This window comes from Micropterus dolomieu, linkage group LG08 (assembly GCF_021292245.1).
Source record: "Micropterus dolomieu isolate WLL.071019.BEF.003 ecotype Adirondacks linkage group LG08, ASM2129224v1, whole genome shotgun sequence".
NCBI lineage: Eukaryota > Metazoa > Chordata > Actinopteri > Centrarchiformes > Centrarchidae > Micropterus > Micropterus dolomieu.
Genome location: NC_060157.1, coordinates 10,355,188 through 10,374,307, shown reverse-complemented (window position 1 = coordinate 10,374,307; position 19,120 = coordinate 10,355,188). Strand labels below are relative to the sequence as shown.

General features: G+C 40.1%; 1 protein-coding gene across 2 annotated transcripts in view; it reads left to right on the top strand.

The window, feature by feature from the left end:
- The first annotated feature begins 3,224 nt into the window (after positions 1-3,224).
- LOC123975236 (metabotropic glutamate receptor 4-like) overlaps positions 3,225-19,120 on the top strand; it is a 151,621-nt gene continuing 135,725 nt past the window's right edge. For both annotated transcript variants that reach the window (XM_046056527.1, XM_046056526.1), the window contains exon 1: positions 3,225-3,758. In XM_046056527.1, the coding sequence (XP_045912483.1) occupies positions 3,225-3,758 (534 nt within the window). The remainder of the gene's footprint in view (positions 3,759-19,120) is intronic.

Genomic DNA, 19,120 nt, shown 5'->3' with positions numbered 1-19,120 from the left:
GACATATAAATTCTGTATATTCTATTTCCAGTAAATACTATTCTGAAAAGTTTATTCAGCTCTGTCAGACATCAGTATGGCAGTGCACACAGCAGCAGGGGACTGTGGTCGAGTGCAGAGGAAGCCAGAGTTCCTCCTCGTCACAGTGAGGGGAGACTGTTACTGTGTGGATTCTGCGATTTCCCCTAACTCCTGCTCTCTGCAGACAGCTGATGTTTATCTGCTCTGCCCATCTGGGCCTTGTGACTAAACATCTGGTAAAGCTGCCACTGTTCATACAGTGTTTCACAGAGTGATGACAGTGAAAGGACACTGCTGTCCACCCCTTCCAAAAAGAGGTAGTGAGGAGTTCATCTCTGAGATGTCAAGGCTTATTCTTAAAACCTGACTCAGTTACCAGAGTACTGTCCAGCACTTGGTGCTCTGTAATTATCACGAGTGTGGCTTTATTAGTTTGTAATCACAATGATGAACGATAAGCTGGTTTGAAATAAGAATCAAATTCCTTGCCTGTAGCTACTCTCCTTAATTTTCAGGCTTAGATTATGATCTCATTGAAAATGTCATAGAACATTATTACCAGTGCCCACAAAGAGAAATGCAATCATCAAATTAAAAAGCTATTTTGGGGCCACCCATGCTGCAAATCTTTTCAAAGTAAAGCACAGAGTACTCGGTAGAATCATAATGGTCCACACAACAAAGACCATTTTCCTTCTACATGATTCTTTTGTAACAATTATCTGCCATTAATGGTTAAAAAGCAGGTGTCACTCCATCATCATTACCCAGCATGTGCAACAGTTTCCCTTGCTACCTGTTTGTCTGTTTTCAAATCCTTTACAAAAGGCCATGCCAGCGTATAGCAACCCTTTCCTCTTCCTCCTCTTCTCGGCTTTCCCCTAGAATGAGACGTTTTGCAGCGACTGGTAGGGCTTCATCCATTATGGATGCTGTGTTTTAGGGGGATGATCTGTGCAGGATGATATAAATATCTCCTTTTGGTTCCCAGCAGGATGGGAGAAGCAGCACAAGACAGGCCACTGTGTAGTGTTGGAGCAGGGCATCTTTATTATTTGATTTGATGTACAAAGTAAAAGACAGTAAGAAAGCAAAGATGCCCACGTGACTAGCACACAGCAAAGCTGTCTTTAATTCATGAGTCGTGGCAACTCTCTTGATACCTCCACTTTAATAAGATAGTTCTACAAAAATGTACTCAAAACTAGGGCTGAATGATTTTGGAAAATAACTGTGATTTAATATGCGAATAATTTTTAAGCTCTTTATCTCCTGTATTTTTCAAAATGGACGAGCAGTAAATCAGTGTATAGTATGACACACAATATTAGATAGATTAAACATACACTGTTCTTTCTTGTAGGCCAGGCCTGTGTTATGATGAAATTAGGTGATGCATGAATTGCATGAATTATTATTATCAGCAATGGTGGAGAAGAAATATCATTTTATAATACTTATAATAATATGAGAAAGATAATTTGAGAGTCAAGTCATGGCATTAAATAATATGATATTATATCATCAGGTAGGCCTACCTACAGACCACAAGAAAAACAAAGTTCACCAAAGTGTATTATACAGTAAACGCTCAATACAAAACTCACAGTTCTCAAAAACCTCAAAAAATACTCAGCTGGAGGTTCAATTCAAAAGTTGGGCAACGAAAATAAAACCAAAGGTACAGCGTAACGTGTGAAGTTGATACTTTCTCTGGAGACTGGTTTACTCCATAGACTGTACATAAAAAGGTTTACTCTTGCATGTCCAGAGTGTAATTGCAGCCTTTGCGATTAGAAAATCTTGCAATGCAATTAATCGTTCAACCCTACTATTAATCGTTCAACCCTACTGATGGGTTTGACCGCTGTTGCAATGTATGACAGCTTTCTGATCCTTAGCAAGTTTTTGCCCTTTGTGTCCTCTGCTACAGGCCGCACCACAGCAGGTGGCTGTGTGTTAGCATACAAATGTACCATGAACTGAAGCCTAACAGATAAGTGTGTGATGGTCAGTTGGGGGGGGATCCACCGCTCTATTACTCTGGTACTGTGGAGGAAGCCAGCCTACTGTTAAGAGAACGAGCACACACACACACACACAGAGTACCCAGTACCACTGTTGATACAAGAGACAACGAAAGATCAGATGTGCAAAGAGCAGTTCTGTTCATAACTCGAGGAATATTGTTTCCCTGATTATCAGAATCCTATGCTCTTAATTTAGCACTATATTTCATAACCTTTTGGTAAAACACTCTGGAGAGGATCTACATGAGCAGAACAGTGTGCGGTTATGAAGTCTATGGAGCAGTGCCAAGCAGCAGCAAATCATTTATGCTCAAGGCACATAGAAATAATTCATTGCACTGCTCTGAAAGCAGTTGAGGCATGGATGCAACACAGAACAGATTTCCTGTGTGGAGTGCTGGGTCCAGGTATTATTTCTGCTTGAATTTTAGGGGAAAAAAACTCTGATTCTCCAGTGCAAATATGCTGAGGAGTTCTGAATATGATTCAGCCAGTTAAAATATAGAGAGCATGACATCCACTGATTTAAGGGGGGCTCTGTGGGAGATTCCACAATAAAGAAAAAAACAACTGTGTTGTAGACTAATAAAAGACAAACCCCCTGCATAAATTATTGATTATTGATTGATTGCACTTTCATTTCCCTTTTTCGTAGAAAATACAGAGTTGCTCTTTCTGTTGTTTCCTTAACACCTCTCCTCTCCTTTTGCAGGAGCCTGCTGTGGAACCCACTGGTTCCTCTCGTCACTTTCTGCCTGCTTGAAGGACCAAGAGGAGAACTATATGCACCAGAGTGATTCTGAGGAAGCATAGAAGAGAAACTTCCCTCCTTTGTTCTTGCCTTATGAGAACACTCTCTGTGGACTCCCGTCGCAGCTCACCCTGTGCTGTTTAGAAGGTGCATGTAGCCACCGCTCTCAGGTGCAGGAAAAGAGGGAAACACAAAGAGGAAAGAAGAAAGAGTGGAAGATAAAGAGAGTGAGGCTGCATAATTAGTATTACAAAGTTTGTGTCATACATAGAAACCATGAGAAGAGGCTTCTGAAGACGCTCTGAAAAATATTGCGGCTTACCATCAGGACATTTATGTGTGTGAGTGGGTATATGTGTGTACATCTTTTTCATTTTCAAAGGACTTGAATTTGTATTTGGATGCTGATTTAGCCTTTCATTATGACTCCACGAGGAGGCTTTGAGAGAGCGTGGATTGGCTGCCACCGAGGTGTCTGCTGCTGGGTGTTGTTGCTGGCTTGTTATTTCCTGATCGCCTCGGCAGCCAAACCCAAAATGCCAGGCCACACACACCTCAATTCGATCCGCATTGATGGGGACATTTCTCTGGGTGGGCTGTTCCCAGTGCACGCTAGGGGCAATGATGGCAAAGCCTGTGGGGAGCTGAAGAAGGAGAAAGGGATCCATAGGTTAGAGGCCATGTTATTTGCCCTGGATCGTATCAATAATGACAATGAGCTGCTGCCTAATATCACTCTAGGGGCACGTATCCTGGACACCTGCTCCCGGGACACCCATGCTCTGGAACAGTCACTGACATTTGTTCAGGCACTGATTGAGAAAGACTCAAGTGATGTCAAGTGTCTCAGCGGAGGGCCGCCCATCATCACTAAGCCTGAGAGAGTGGTGGGAGTGATCGGTGCATCTGCCAGCTCGGTGTCAATCATGGTAGCCAACATTTTACGTCTCTTCAAGGTCAGTTTCTCCAACAGCATCTACTTCTTTGTTTTCCTCTTTAGTATCTTTGTGCTCATGGTTGCAGAGCATGGTTATATTATAGAATTCCCTACAGCACACTTCATACTACGTATGTTTTAGAGATCAGACTTTCAGATGAAAACATGATAGACAAAAGGTTCCACAATGACAAAGACAAGCCAAAGACAAATGATTCCAATTCTAATCTTACATCGTATCAATATTACCACACTGTAAACAATTTAATGGAATAAACATGACAGACATAAACAGACATACCAACTAGGGAAGAAATGGTATGAAAATTTCATATCACGATTATAGTGACCAAAATTATCACAGTTATCAATATTATCATGGTATTGTAAAAATGTGCCAAAAAATATTAAAATGTACTGATACACACACTGAAACCATTTCAACAAGTTTTATATTGAAAAACAATTAGCCCCAAAACTGACATAAATATAGAGGAGTCTGTAGCATTTCTAGGTTGGTTGACTAAACTGCTTAACGTGTTATCATGTGCAGTGGACGAATAGACTCTACCGACACACGAATAGACTCTACCGACACACAGCAACAGAACAACGTGTAGTGTTTTTACAAGAGCAGCAACACTGAGAGCTTCAGTTTACACGCTGTTAGCAAGTCAGAGAGACAAAACAAAGCTAAAAGCTAACTCACCCTGCGTTCACTATAAGGTTATTTTCTTCAATCAAGTTTCCCTCAGCACTCTCATCACTTCAGAGTGACTGAAAAATATCTGTCTTCCACCGTGCTGTCGTTGACCCAAACAAACCCACGTTGCATTCTGCGCATGCGCGCCTGCTTCTGGGAGACGCCGGACAGTGTTTACTGTGAGATTGTAACAGCACGGTTAACCGCACCCGGTTATCATGGTAATTAAAATGTGTACGGTAATAATAACCGTCAGGAATTTTACCATGGTTTACCGTTAAACCAGTAATTGTTTCATCCCTAATACCAACACATACACTCAGTTTCAAGGGACACTTCCCACTCCGTGTTCTTATTGCCTTTCTTTTGGCCTTTTTATTTTCCTCAGAAGCTTAAATCACTTTAGTTTCAGAAATTTTCCCCACTGTCCAGAAATCTGTGTGTTGATCATTACACCATAGTTCTCCTCACTATTGACACTATTTTTCCAAGAATCCTTAGTGTTGCCTCCTAATTAATTCAAGGGGATGCCATGCGTGGCACCATGAGCTCATTGCACTGCCATTCAAAATAGTGCATAAAACGAGCTTGTGCATAGTGTTGGCTCACCAGATGCAAAAATAATGTGCAAATGAGAGCAAAACATAAACAACATATGACAGGGCTTTTATAATACATGTTCAGTGCTATCAAACCAAACTACAGGCCACAACCAAACTAATGAGCAGAAGGACTGTGTCAAAACAGGCTGTAATTCTTCATAACATCCCAATATTCATGCCAGACTGGCTGGTTATGTATTGTAACCCTTGCTCTATGAACACAAGTGAGGCCCTTGCATGGGCTCTTTAGGCTTGTTTTTATGAATCAACTGACCGCTTTTAGTGACTAGTGAAGTAGCAGATGATACATATATATCTTCCATTGGTGTTCCAGTAGCAAGAAATACAATATTTAGCTATGTTCTATTCATGCAGACTTGCTCTTTTAAAAGGGCCCTATAGAAGATGAGGCCTGAATCACCTGCTGTGACACTGATTCTACATTGTCTCACCTGTCTGCAGCTGTTCTGGGACTGACTAGCTGCTCAGCAGAGGGCAAGAGGGTGAACAGTGTAATACGCTACGTCACAAGAGTGATTGACATGTCACAAGTCAGCCAGAATAAATGCATCCTTACTGCTTCTTCAGAAAGTGGTGGAAGAACTACCTGGCACAGGGCTGACATCGGCAGCCATCACAAGCCCTAGTCCTCTACATTCACAAGTACAGACCTTTCACACAACTTTCACCCTCAGGGGAATGCACATTCTTATTATCCTCAGCACTGTAGAAGCAAGCAGTAGTCTGCCTACATACATAGGGTGGCCAATAAAATGTCCTAGCACTCTGTCACATGCCAACATCTTGGCAGGACTTTGTTTAGATGTCTCCACAGCAGTGGAAACATCTCCCATAGTGTAGTGTCCTCCCCCAAATGTTTTCCCCATAAGGAAACTCCTTCAGTTCCCTGTAGCACTTGGCCTCTTAGTGCCACTGTAACACTACATAACTCCACATAAGAAACAAAGACAAAGAAAACATATTACATTCAATTTAAAACACACACATTAAAGGATAAACATTTATGTTAAGATAATGAAAACAAATTCAACAAACTTAAACCCTCAAATTCAAGAGAAGATCTTACCATCTACTCTAATGAGCCTTGGTGAGGCCTCATCATGTGGACATGTGGTTCCACAGGTCAAGCTTGCTACTTGCACTTAGGTTATGTTAAAAATGTTCACATAGTCACATGATTTGACTAAATAGTTAAAGCTTATAACCAGATGTTCTCTGCCGAGAACCTTTAACTCTCTGCTTTCACAGGCAAGAAACTCTTGGCAACAATTTAGGAATTTGTTCAGACAATTGGACAAGCTAGGTCATGCAAGTCAACGTGACCTAGTGTTTTCTGGATTTTGTTGTTGATCTAGCCTGTTTTTTGCCCAACAGCTGTTCTTTGCCTCTCTCTCTCGAGTTTAACTCTGATAATTACTTGCTGGAAGTGAAGTTGCAGATTAACTGCAATTCACTTCTGGGAACCGGAGAAAAACATTATTCCCACTATATTTTATTTCCAGATGTTAAATGGTGTTTTGTGACTTTGATTTAATCATTTAATAATTAATCTTATCTGGTTTTATTGTTTACAGTTATTTTCAATAAATGTAGCATAGGGCATTCCTCCACATCATCAATAACAAACACTCCACAATCAGCCTTTCTGCTCAAACAGAGCATGGGAGACACTGCTCAGAAAGTCTTGACACCAGTTGGCCTCTTCTTAGCACACAGCAGAAGCCAGCACCAAAAGGTGAGAAATTAACTATCCCATCCATATTACCTTTACCTCCCTGCAGAAGACACGGGTTGCATCAAAAAGAGTCCAGAAACTGTTGCATGTATCCAGAGAGGCCCAAAAGCATAGGACGACACACACCTAATGCTATTGCACAACTCTCCAAACCCAGATGTTCCACCAAACAAGGCTGTCAATGCTGCCAGACTCCTTGTGGTGGGCACATAAATCGCCAGAAGGAGGTCCTGTCCACTCACAGGCCTGTGAGACGTCTTCACACAGCTAATTGGCAAGCCTCTGTTTGAGCAGGATTTTGCCAGTAAGATGTTGTGTGTTCCAAAAAGCATGCCAGATCCTGCAGTGGGAACAAATTATTTCGTTTTGCTTTTTTCTTCTCAAAAGGGCATTGAGCTGCTCCATCCAAGACTCAGTGTTCTCGGGCAAAGAATGAGTTTTATGTGAGTATAGTGCTACTCAGATTCTGATAGGCTGAACAGCTTAGATGGACTGAAAGGATGCACAAATTATTCACCCTCTGAGCTGAGGTCAGAGCAAGCAGGGATTTTTTTTTGATAAATGACCTTAGAGGTATCTGCCCAGTGGGCTTGAACAGCCGGCTTGACAAGGCCTTCAGCACGAAGGGTAAATCCCACTGAGGGACAGAGGAAACACTATATTCCAAGAGATGGTTACTAAAAACTACGTCTCTTCAAACCACTCATGACAAGAGCTGACACATACACTTTGGATATGTGGGACTGACCAAAAAGTCTGTAACAGAAGCAGGAACAAACTCTAGAGTTCGTGCCTCAATTTCTTTTTTTTCTGAAATTATCTTGGATGGTCACGCAAGCATCGAATGGCCTGTACCATTTATGGGTACGTCCCTAGAATCTCTAGTCTGTTCTTGACATGATACAAGCACTGAGAGGTATTGGGAGCCACCATTAGCTGAGCATGCAGTGCATATCATAGCGCTGATGCAGAATAAGCACAAGCTGCTCCTGTCTGACTCTCTGCATCATCAGTGGGATCAGATGGAAGGAGGGAAAAGCGTAGAACAGGCTTTTAGGAATTAGAGTATGTGAAAATGCATCCACCTCCAATGGAGGATTGTCATTAGCGAGGCCTAACAGGTGAAAAACACTGGGCGTTCAGTTTCTGCACGAACAGCTCACATCATTTCGGCTTTAAAAGGTCTCAGGAAGTCTTCTGTCAGTGGAGGACGAAACATTTCTGACACATTTCAGGTTTGTTTTGGAACATGGCAACGTGGTACACCCAGGATAAAGTGTGGGTGGTAAACAGGCAGGTTGATCTCAGTGGTGCTAATTGTGGGTGTATATATGTGTGTTACACAAATAGATTGGCTACATTAATTGAAAATAAAAAGCAAAACCAGTAACCACATTGACTGCAACTTTTCGTTAAACCCGGTTCTTTAGTTCTTTATTTATTCTTATAGTATTTAAAATAAACATTGCAGAGAAACGGGAAGCTTAAAAAGCCTTTAATCAAGTTATCGTCTGTTTTGAACTAGACAGGCAGAACAATTTTTCATGAATCACAGTGTTAGCAAAACAAGATACCATGGAAATGTAATTTGTATGGGGCCCAGATGTGGCCCCAGGTGAAAAGAATAGTACCGGATTTAATATTTTTAATACTATTAATACTATACTGGGTCACAAGTTGATATTACATATGCATGAGGTACACCCTGCACTTGTATTACAATTCATTCAAGTGAACCAGATGCGTATCACTCCTTGTTTGAGTTCATTTGTGCCCTTGTTTCTGCATTTAAGATAAGATTTAATCGTCCTGCACACAAATTTGTGTAAACACGTTGATAAAATGTTCCCACTGTGCTTAATTTAGCTCATCATCTCTATCATTCACCATCCTGTGTTTTACACAGTTGCATTATATTTTAATTTGATTTTAATTTTTTTATTTTAATTTGATTGCATTGTTTGATTTAGTATAATTATCCTGATATTTTGTTCAGGTGAGTTTTAGAATAATTATAATAATAATTTGTTGATTACATTTTACAATAAAACCATATTATTTTAAGGGTGACAGTGCTGCATTACTATTGCAAAAAACAAGAACCGACAACATATTTAAAGCATAATACCACAGTTAAAATGCAAACTAGAGGTATGTTATAGAGTATGGGACATTAAGCTGGCAGATTTTTCATTTTCTCTCAGCTCTGGTAGAAATGCATGAACTTTTAGTAAGTCGGGAACAAAATTATGCTCATTCTCTGGCAGTTGTCAAAAGGTATTGTAGGAAGTGCAGGTAATCACTAACTGAAGCAGAGGAACTACAGGAAGATGAGTGTCATGGAACATTAACAGATAGAGAATGTAAGCATCTCCTAGGGTGGATTTCTCCTATAAATACTTAACTCACTATACTGTGTATAAGCTTCCAATGTGGCCTTTTGAACAAATACTATTTGAATACAATCCTCTGTTCTTGCCATAAGGATATTGACTAATACGTTAAGCTAGAAAGGTTGGACACACGGCACGGCTCGGCAGGTACTGGCTCTTTTCTCCATAATTAAAGTCACATGTAACCACAGTAGAACTCCCTTGAGTGGCAAGGAGGGTTTCACTGCTCGCCACGTCCCTCAAATGACTTCAAAAGTCAGGCTTGGATGCTTTCAACCTATTGAGTTTCCTCACCTGAACTGCTGGGTTGAAACCGAGATGATGATCATGGTGGTGAGTCTCATCTGCAAATAATAGTTTCTAGAGTGTTATGTAGATAATACAGAACTACATTAATAAGCTGTTGGTGCCGGTCAGTAGCTGCTTGTAGCTTCATCAAATTTTCATGCTTATTTCATGATTTAAAGAGCATATGCATGAAAGCATACAACCTAAACATAATATACCGACAATGTAATTTTAGAACCGAGGCTGTTAATGCTGCTGGCCATGCTCACGAGGCAAGAATGTGTTTCCTGACTGTAATGGGCTTCATGCATGCAATTGTTTTCCAGCTCCTTACTTTCGGGCTTTTCCTTATCCTGCTCACAGTCTTAGAGTGGCTGAGGGTGAAGTGTTTGCTCAGCACTTCAGAGCAGGCAGGATTCCGTCCCCATGGTGTGTCATGAATATTTTATTATATTGTTACGTAATTTACTCCCAGGGATTGGGGTTGAAAGCTCCCTCTCTGCATCCCCTCATCACTGGGTCCAGCTTTTGGTCTATTCTCATCAGCTTGGCCTTATTACTGCTATATAAGCAGGAGCAGAACTTGAGGTAATTAGTGGTTGGTTGCTTATGATACTCGAGACAGAGTGTAATTAAAGCCCCAGGCTTTTCACTGTGTCTCTTATACTGACTGGCTTGAGGGATATTGCTGCAGCAGTCAGAAACTGCAGGAGCATGTGTTTCAGGTATCGAAGCTGACTTGCTGAGACAATCATAAGCTTTCAGACAAAGAGGGGAGTAGCTTGGGCAACTTACACATAGCAGCTCTCTAAATTAGGTACAAACAGGCACAGTCAGTCTGCAGGACTAAGCCTTTCCTCTGAGGTGTGGAGGAGTGAGTTTGGAACTGTGGAGACAGATGGAGGGCGGAGAGCTGAGGTGTCTAAGTGTAGCTAGGTATACTCAGAGCAGAAAGAAGAGGGTTAACTAGTTGTCTGTTGTGCTGTCTGTGAAGCAGAGACCTTGCATCCGCCTCTCTCTTCCCTCATTAGAGACCGAGGCAGAGGCCCTCAGGCACAGTGCCTTACTCCCCCACAGCATTTCACTGTGTTGAAACAGGGCTCTTATTGGATTACCCTTTCAGCCTACAGTGAAGATACTTTGAAAGCTGTAGAAACTATGAAAAATATGCACATATGCTTTTTACTTTCACCTGTTAATGGCCAATCTGTTAATCTAGCCATTAAGGTACATATCACTTTGTTATTGTCAGACCTGAATAAAAATTACCGTACATTAAAATACAATGTTGTATGTAACCGTTGCTTTGAAGCTATGGAGATGTGTTTGAACAGGTAGATAGTGTAGCTGAGCTCCATTTTGAAGCCAGTTTCACATGTCCACTGGACAGCAGTAATAAGGACAACCCAAATGTGATGAGATGTTAAAACTTCATTAATCTGTTTGACTACAGAGTTTGGTGAAAATTTTGTGAGTTTGTCACCATATGCAAACTCTTGCATATTACAAAGTAGTTTGATCCATTACTTACTTACTTAATATTGATTTGTGCAGCTTTTAACTGTTTGATATCTTCCGACTTAATGGATATGGACTCTATTGAGATGTCTGATGGTTCTATAATGGCACATGTTCAACAACCTGACCTTACAAAAATGATCGTGTACAGTCACATGACCACTGACTCACAGTAATTACATAAGCAGGGCACATTTTGTAGTAATTTTTGTGTTAGAACTTATGATCCTCAGAGTTTAGTACAGCTAGATATATGCTCTGACTTACTAGTGCTTTATCACATCTGGACAGTGTGTCCAATATGTGCCCTGACACCTTCACAGAGTCTCAACACCCTGAAACTGGGTGGTAATTGAGGAGAGGGAGGTCAGGACAGGAGAATTGATTCTCTCCTTGTGCTAAGTGTAATTTGTCCACACTACGCTACATTAGTTCATTTATGCAGCCCATTCCCTGAAACCCACCCACCCACACCCAACCAAATCTCATGTGCTCCCTGAAATAAATCCCTACACCCGGAAAGTTCAACCAACAAAAAACAAACAGGGAAACGAATCAAATAAATACCTTAAAAACAAGCAGCGAGCAAATGTTTTCAGTGTTTTCACAGACCAGTGGGCTTCCAAGGTTTTATCTGTGCCCCTCCACTTGACTTTAACAACTGAGCAGACTGGATCCATGAGGCTGTCTTTCTCCACCGCTGATTGCAGACGTCCCCCATCTACCATGCTCTGGCTTGCGAGGACCAGCTCCTTTAGTTCAGGATTAGTTCTAACTCAACACACTTTTCCCACCCAAGCCCGAGCGGTCAATTCTCAGGACAGCCATGAGTGAAGGCTGCCCAGAACCCTGCCTTTTATTCTTGGCACTATTTTATCCCCTTCCTCCTGCCGCTTGCAAATCCCTCTGCAGGCAATCCAAACCACTGCTGGTAATCACCAAGCACAGTGACAAAAAGCTACTGTGTGGCTGTTTCCTCCTGTGCATTCTCTTTCTCGATATGTTAGGTTTCACTCAAATTAATTTCTGGCATTTAATTAGTGTGCACTAGCAGTCCTACTGAGGGGATGCTGGCAGGAGGGGAAAATGTCTTTTCTTTTTTAAACGTATGATTTTATTCTGCTGAGCACTGCCGTTAAATTCTCAGAGCAAAGAGGGAGCACAACATAAATACCAATAGGGTTTGCTTATGTTCTTGGCGTTGGAGCCGTTACTGTACCACAGTGGTTGATATCCTCCAATCTCTAACATTTAGATGTGCATCCGATACCCTGCTCTGACTTTTCTACAAAAGTATACAAAAAAACAACAACTTCAGAACACAATCCAACAAGCAGAGCACAGCCATCACATAGTTTCCTTGAAAAGAGCGTGGGATTAAAGGCTTGGAGCTGTCTCACCTGCATAATCTCACCATCAACCCACCAATCCATCACTGTCCCATTGTGTGGGACTGTGCTGCTTAAAATTTACTCAGACTTACACAAAGGTTTGAAGCCACAAGGGAGACAAAACAGAAAACCTTGAGTAGCTCAAACATGTTTAAATTAGCAGTAATCAATGGTGCCATAACAGCTCCATTATTGATTTTGGGAGAGTAAATTTTATTTTTCGTCAACTTGAGCAGCTGTGTCAGCTGGTGAAAAATGAGTGATGAACTGAGAGCTCAGTTATTTATTTACTTCAGCACAGTGGTTTCTCTGTTCTGTTCTTGACTAATAAATATAAAACTTACGAGGAAGAAAAGGTCAATACAATAAAAAACAGAGTCATAGAGGCACTGTAAAGTGGCCGGAGATCTTAAAGGGATTGTTCTGTCAGCCTAATGCCAGCCGACCTCCTCAGCCTACCCTGCAGTGGGGACAGAAAGAGAAGGTTTGGCCGCCTTCGGGCTAAGCAGCTTGGACATCATCCAGCCTTCTAGCACATGAGACAACATGGAGGCTCTCATGAGTCACTGCTGTGTCACACAAAGGGACTTGCTTTCTGGTCAGAGGCAATTGGATTTACCATGAAAACAGGACACTGAAGCTCTAATTTTGAAATAAACAGAACTATGGAAAGTTGTTACATACTTTATAAATTGTGACTTTGGATCGTGCTAAACCCTGTGATATTGTAAAATGACAACCATCGTGAATGTTACAGTTTCATACCCCAGTAAAGAAAAAAAAACAAATGACTTTCTTCTCTATTGATGTGAGCAAAGACTATTTTCTATTTTCTGTTATTGTGGCAATACTGTGTATTCAGTGTACTTGATTGTCCATACAATGTATTTTGCCACACAGCCCTACAGAAAAAATTTAATTTTGAAAGTGGCAATTGCGCCAAAGGGATACGTTGCAGCCACAGCAGCCAGTTCACAGCTGCTGGCTGAAGCCATCTACTGCACGGATTCCAAAACCTTTTGTACCTACTAGTCATTTTGACACCAAAATATGGGAACAGGTTTAAAAATACTGAAATAACCCTTTAATTTCATTGATTTCCTTGGCAGAAATCATTGAAATTGATTAACCTATTCTCACAGTGCCTCAAAATGTATTTCTAACATGCTCCAGAGACATAATTTAGCATTTTTTACAGGCTGTGAATCCATGTGAGGAATAAATCATTGATTAGCTCAAGAATATTTGCCTATCATTTCTTTTAGAAAAGTCTCGGTTTTTAGAGACGTGCCAAGAAAAACGATTAGGGCGTTGCTTTCCTATTTCAAAATACTGATGAACTGAACTGAAATGAACTGGCACAAATAAAGCTTGAATGAAATGATTTCAGTGACCTTGACAGCTGATATTTATGTTTGCCACTTGGCTTCTTGATTTCTAAAGCTCCAGTATACATTTGTGGTGTTCTTACCCCAGATGGTCCCACTACTCTCATGGATTTATTTACATTCTCTTCTAATATGATACCCTTAAACACTTTTACAAGTTTTCTCTTTCTACAGCAGTGCAAAGCCTAGGACTGCTACTGAGGAAAGAAACCACTTACGTGGCTTTACAGTGGCTACCATTTTATGAAATCAATTATCTAAAACCAGACTGGCTGCAAATACAGAGAAAGAATACAGAAGCTAATCATGCATGCTCTCCAAATATTTGTACAAATTCACATTACCAGCTGGCAAAGGAGGATCAATTCTTATTTACAGGCTAATTATATTCTCATTAGCCCACTCTGTAAAAACATGATAAATCTTTACAGACTAACTGTCTGTTTGTCAGCACCACATCACCTTGTTTCTTTGACCTGCAATCATTAAATGATTTGAAGACCTTCCATTACAAACACAAACCTGGATATTGACCCAGCGTCTTCGGGTTGGTGTGACAACATGCCTCATTTCCTCATCCTTCTGTGGCTGAAAGTCAGTGTTTGGACATGTACAGTCCAAAACTGGAACATATTTCTATTGATTTCTCAGACTTTAACACAGGAGACAGCTGTTTGTTTCCCACAAAAGAATAACTGCATTTATTTGTTAACCACAACCACGATAAATCCCCTAACCATAACCACATGTTCATTATTGGCACCATGACGACAATGTATGTTGCCAAAAATCCTAAAAAGTCTTATTTTAACATTACATTTTTGTTGTTATGGAACCAAAATGTGCTTTTTGAAAACAGAATTAAAAACTTATTTTGTGGAAGAATTTTGCAAGATGAATGGATGTTGGGTAAGTAAACTGACCTATACAGGGCTCTACAGTGCGACCATTTTGCTCGCATATGCCCCTAAAAATCAATACGTGCGAACCGGAAAAATGATTTACGAGCACAATGTACGAGTAACTAAAACCTACTGTAATCCCGCCCGCCACACACCGCGTCGGTAATTGTTCAAAATACCCCTCCTGGAGAAGCGGGCAGGACGCAACGCAAAGCTGGTGTCAATCATATGAGAGTTGTTCAAACTCTGGCAGGAATAAAGCCAACTAGCCACAGGAGCACCAGGAGGTGCCATTTTTCTCTCACAAGGATTTAATGAATGAGAACGTGAAACTGCTGTTTTGTCCAACTGGAATAAATACTATACTCGTGATTAGCTATATAGTATTCTATTACATAAAATGGCAATGCACATAATAAAACTAAATCATTAATATATAAAATACTAACAGTATACTATTAGATTAAAATTGAATTTTTTATCTAATAGTATTATAATAATATAAATAGTAATACACTCATTTAAACTAATTTCTCCTCCATGTTGTGGAAAGAGCCTCTGCAGTGGATGCCAGTATGTGCTCCTAGCCTTCTCCTCAGAGCAACACATTCACCTTGTTCACCACATGTTTTACATCTGTTTTACTAAAGTTATTGTAATACAGGTCAGTAGTCTTGTTTACATTAGGTGTGGGTTGTGTGGGTGCTGCTGGTCTATAGTGAACACAACCCTGATTCAAAAACTACACAAGCACCAATCACAGTAAAGTTTTTTGTGATGACTGATCAGTGTTTAAAAGCTGTTTTCAATGTCAAATTTTCAAAACATCTGTTTCAATATTTTACAACGCTTTGACAAATTTTTAAGGCCAATACTATTTGTACAGATACAAGGGTGTTCATTTCCATAGTCCTCTAATGGAATCACACCATAGCTGAACACAAAGAGGGAGCACACACGTAGCATAAATATGTATATAATAAATAGTTTCTTAAACTCTGTGTTACTTTTTCATTTCATTCAACATTTTTCACTGTGCTCCTAAATTTCTTTGTGTGCTCCTAATTCTTTTCATTTAGGCGCACATGTGTGTCTTGTGAAAAATGTTAGCGTAGAGCCCTGCTATAAGTTATTTGACTCTTTCAAAGTATAAAATAGTATGAAAACAACAACGCCAATCACAGCGCAGTATAGGACTTGCTCTAACTGAGGTCTGACACATTCATGGCTGAGCTCCATTGATTTGTATGCAAAAGGAGTAGTTTTCTAGCTTTTTTTGCTGTATTTTTCCAAGATATAGTCAAATGCTGTTCCTTGATAAATCCCACAGGTCTGACAGTTTGTCGGACTTAGCAACAGTTACTAAGGGGGGCGAGATTCAGCGAAGGGTCAATTACAGCAGCTTTGTCACAGTAAACATCTGCCAAATGCTTAAAGTAGTTATGCAGTTGTTTTCTTGAGGACAGTCTCAGTTACAAGCATATGTGGTGCCCTGGCTCTACAGAAAGATATATTATATATATATATATATATATAAAATACAGAATTTTTAAAGACACATATACCTAAATAATGGCATTTTATACAGTTGGACATTGTGTTTTACATATACAGTATAGTGAAGTCACAGAACGCCAACATGCTGTTTGACTAGAGTTTTTACCCTCCCAATCTGTCTACACATAACTCTTACAGAGCTGACTCCAGGAGCTCAGGGGTCATTGTCAAGGATGCTGCAGTTTCCCATCTCAAGCTATACCATGATATCATCTCAGGGTGGAGACCTCTACCCTGTTGGGCTCCTCAATAAAACTCTATAAATTGAGACATGATCCACAGCCCCAACAGTGCTCTGAGCCTCACAATGCTGCTGATTCACAGTAAATGAAATGTCAACAGAGCTCCAGTTTAATCACATTAACAATGTCACATTCCTTATTTGGTCACGCATGACTTCCTAAATCAGGGAGAGGATTTACTGCTCTTTCTGTTACAACTTCCTCTCTTTTGTTTGACCCCAGATTTACTGTCTCGTGTGTCTCAATGACACTGCAAAGTCACAAGATCCCATTGACCCCTGCTGTACCATGACTATTACTTAAAACGCCAGCAGTATCGACATGGGGATGAATTCACTGAGTGGATGGACCTGTTCCAAAGTCATCCAAAGGTGTTGTGCCATTACATTTAAATGATAGTGCGGTTTGGGTGTGAGAAATCAATATCTGTGAATGAGCATAACTAATGAAACGTTCTAGAAATTCTATCGCTGATACGTTCAGAAAATAAATTGTTGAGTTTCCATTATGTCAAACAGTCTGTTAACTGCCTCAGGAGAAACATGAAATCACTTACAGTAGTTATTCTGTTGGAAACATGACTTGTGGCACAGATTTGTCTATATTATGTGAAGCGCAAGAGCAGTTTGCGCTAATCTTGTTCTCAATATTTTTCTTTTACTATTTCAGAAAGATAGAAGATCAGACACAGTATATACTGCCACAAGATATAACTTTTGGTGCATGGAAAAGGAACATAAACTTTATCACAGATATTAGATATATCACACATATTTCCTGTAAATGAGAGAAAACATTCCTCTCTCTAAGCAATTAAGCAGCCAAAGGGGAAAAGCTTTGGATAATTATATTCAATTAAAGTAAGCAGGTAATTATACCCAAGGTGAGTGTGAAACTTACTTTAACACAAACAGAAATTAGTTTCAATGGTGCTTAGAGTGTTCTAGGTAAACCCTGAGGAAACCGTGTGTTTAATCTGTGTTTTCTTACAGTTGCACAAGTTAAAGGTCACGGCTGGGTAAGGAGGAAAAGATGAATTGTATCAATTATCTAATTTTGTTTGAGACCACGATGGTCTCTATATATTTATATATAATTAGCCACAATTTGAACCATTTAAGAAAAATATGTTTTTAATAACAAAAGCTGTCCGACATGACAGCAAATGCATCCAGCCAATCACTTGTCTCCTAACAGCATGGGTCTCCTCTAAAACAGATTACCTGTGCAGACAGTGACACTCTTGTGTAAAAGCCATTACCATCGACTCTGTGAATACATGACCTGCCTGTGTACTGTTCTCACAGTTAATCAACTAGTCAGTGTTAATGGAGGCATTAGATCCTGACATAGACGCTGTCAGTGATTCTGCAGCTGCAGGAGAGTGCTTTTTGCCCTTTTTTCCCCTCACCTTTGTTAAATGTTTTAAAAGCACAAAAGATGGCTGTAGTCAGCCAAAATTGTGGGATCATGTTTATTGGAAAAATTATGGAATAGAGTTCTTAAAGCAGTCCTGAACGTGTTTTTAATTGGTAAACAATGAGATGTGGCTGACTTATTGTTTTGGTGATTGCTATGCAAATTACATAATAAACAATATGAACTGGCAAGTGACAGAGGCACATTTTAAAACTGCCTTTTGTTCTTCACATGTGATAGTAACAATAGGAGGCAAGTGGAATTTCAAATGTTTTGGTTACAGCATTGATAAACAACATCTTTCCAGAGACAATCTACTTATTACTCAGGAGGATCTACAAACCTCATTTCAATGATTAGAAACTCTCTAATGTAGAAAATGCTTAAAACCACAGTGAGCTCTGTGGATTACCCTGAATAACCCGGTCAGAAAGACATGCTGCTCGTGTGTTTTTCAAAGGTAATTTTCTAGTGCCGTGAACACAACAAACATATTCCAATTTTAGTTTCTAATATTGTTATTACATGACGTAGTAAACATACATGTCACTATTGCCCCAAGGAATATGTTATATATAGCTAAATATGGGCCTACTGCTGACAAATTATACACAGATTCATGTTTTAGCCTTAGAGGGAGAATCAGAGGTAAGTGCATGTGTCCATCATCTGCAGCTTTAATGGATATCAGAGTAGCACGAGGCCCTTAACAGCCATACGCTTTTCAAGTACTGTCTCATGTCATCACGTACAATCTCAGAGTATATGGCAGATTTCCGAAGTCATCTAAAAGTATTACCACCAGGACATAACCATGAACTGCAACAGTTTTGTTAAAATAAGTAATCCGTTGTAACTCTGAAGCGGTGCGACAACAGTCAGTAGAGTTTTATGATTTTCAGCAAATTTTCTTATTGTTATAAATATTTCATGCTGCAGTCAGTCTTTGTAAAAGCCACATCAAAAGTGTTACACGTATGTTTCTTATTTCCATTTGCAGGTCCTAAACTTCAAAGATCTGCCTCGGGTGAAAAGCCTGGTTTGCTTACACAGGGAGAAGCTGGCTGTCTGTTGGCATCAATGTCAAAGCACACACAGGAATGACTTGATTGAAACACTCAGGCAATCAGCCTGCACTGCTTCCAGACTTTAGCTAGGCACAGCTTGAATTTGAGCAGGAGAGACTGCAAGCACACTCACTCAGCCCACTCTGTTGTCTCAT